This window comes from Vigna radiata, chromosome 1, assembly GCF_000741045.1.
Source record: "Vigna radiata var. radiata cultivar VC1973A chromosome 1, Vradiata_ver6, whole genome shotgun sequence".
Classification (NCBI taxonomy): Eukaryota; Viridiplantae; Streptophyta; class Magnoliopsida; order Fabales; family Fabaceae; genus Vigna; species Vigna radiata.
The window spans coordinates 548,479-550,136 of record NC_028351.1 but is presented as its reverse complement, the minus strand read 5'-3'; the positions used below and the strand labels follow the sequence as shown (position 1 = coordinate 550,136).

At 28.1% G+C, this 1,658-nt stretch overlaps 1 protein-coding gene across 1 annotated transcript in view; it reads left to right on the top strand.

The window, feature by feature from the left end:
* LOC111242345 overlaps positions 1-464 on the top strand; it is a 5,453-nt gene extending 4,989 nt beyond the window's left edge. Inside the window, exon 7 of the mRNA XM_022785142.1 lies at positions 187-464. Within this exon, the coding sequence (XP_022640863.1) occupies positions 187-464 (278 nt within the window). The remainder of the gene's footprint in view (positions 1-186) is intronic.
* Positions 465-1,658: the final 1,194 nt, after the last annotated feature.

Here is a 1,658-nt window from a genome sequence, read left to right as displayed (position 1 = left end):
TATATATATATATATATATATATATATATATATATATATATATATATATATATATATATATATATATATATTTCATAAAAGTGTGTGTATGTTTTCAGGATCCAGTGACAAAAAATTGGTGGTTAAAGATAGGATCTCAATTTATTGGATATTTTCCAATAAAATTGTTCTCGAACATGAGTTCAGCTGATGAAGTAGGGTGGGGTGGAAGAACAGGAACTCGTGTTGATACTCGTAGTCCTGTAATGGGGGCAGGATATCCTAATGATGACAATGCTACTCATGCTTGTTTCTTTAAACATGTGGTTATTCAAGATTCATCAAGAAATAGTCGTGAAATGATTCATCCATCAGATACTCGTTTCTTCATTGACAGACCTAATTGTTATAATGTTAGATACCCAGATTACTACTATGGTACATTTCTCTTTTTTGGAGGACCTGGTGGTTACTGTGGCAATTAACTTCCTTTCAATTAAACTTATCAAATAAATAAAAACTATCATCAATGTATTACTTTCATAATATTTTCTTTGGCGTTGGTAGGTTTAATAGTGTTGCTATTTTTCATCTTTAATTTATTATTATTTGTTTCGGTAACATTTGTCTGGGTCGGTCGTCCTTCCTTGCTATGCTCCGATCGTCCAGTTCTCCATGTAATCCTTCCCGATTGGGAGTTGACCTGTAGAAGACACTCCGACGTCAGATATGTTTCATAAAGAGGTCAATATTTTTATTAAGAGAGATCAAGGTGACATCAGTGGTATGTTTATAAGGCTTGTGACAGCCAACTCCATTGATTAACCATTAGCGCAATATATTTTAGGTAATCAAACTCAATAATCAATCATTAATACCGTATATTTGTAAATTAATACCTGATAATTGTCCATGAATGACCATTAACTCCGACCGGTATATAAAAGTGAGATATAAAACTTATTTTTAAAAATTTGGTTAAATATAAAACTATTTTTAGTTTTTTTTTTTCATTTATTATGTTGGATACATTATTCCAAAAGAAAGCATTCCACACTACCTTTATGATTCCACAATACCATTATGGTTGAATAAAATGGAAATATTTATTTATTTATAATATTCAACATTTACACCATAAGGAAATTTATAACTAGCTATCAATTTGGAAACAAAATTAATTATTTATTATAGTGATAAATTTAAATACCACTTTATGAATTTGAAATTCCCACGTACATCAAATTAAGTTTCTCTTTTTGTTATCTTAATCTTTAAGCCATTCTTGATGAGAAGAACATTCGGGTAGCAACAGAACTTCCACCATTCGAAAAATAGCAGCTACAACCATCTTCATTAACTCTTTAAAACAAACAATTTAATCAACTAACAAGTTATACTTAGATGCTCATTAATTTAACCTTTCAAATTATTATTAAGATAAACAAAAATACAAAAGTAAAATGAAAGAAACACAAATTTATACTAAGAATTTACATCTAGTTTTTTTAAACAACTTGAACTNAAATATTTCTCCTATTTTAAATAAAGTTTATAAAATTATATGTGTTCCTTAATAATGATAAGAATAATAATAAATAGAAGTGTTTATTGAGTTGTTTTTTCGAAAAAACAAGAAAGGTAGTAGAGATATTAATGGACGGTATTTTCGTAATTTT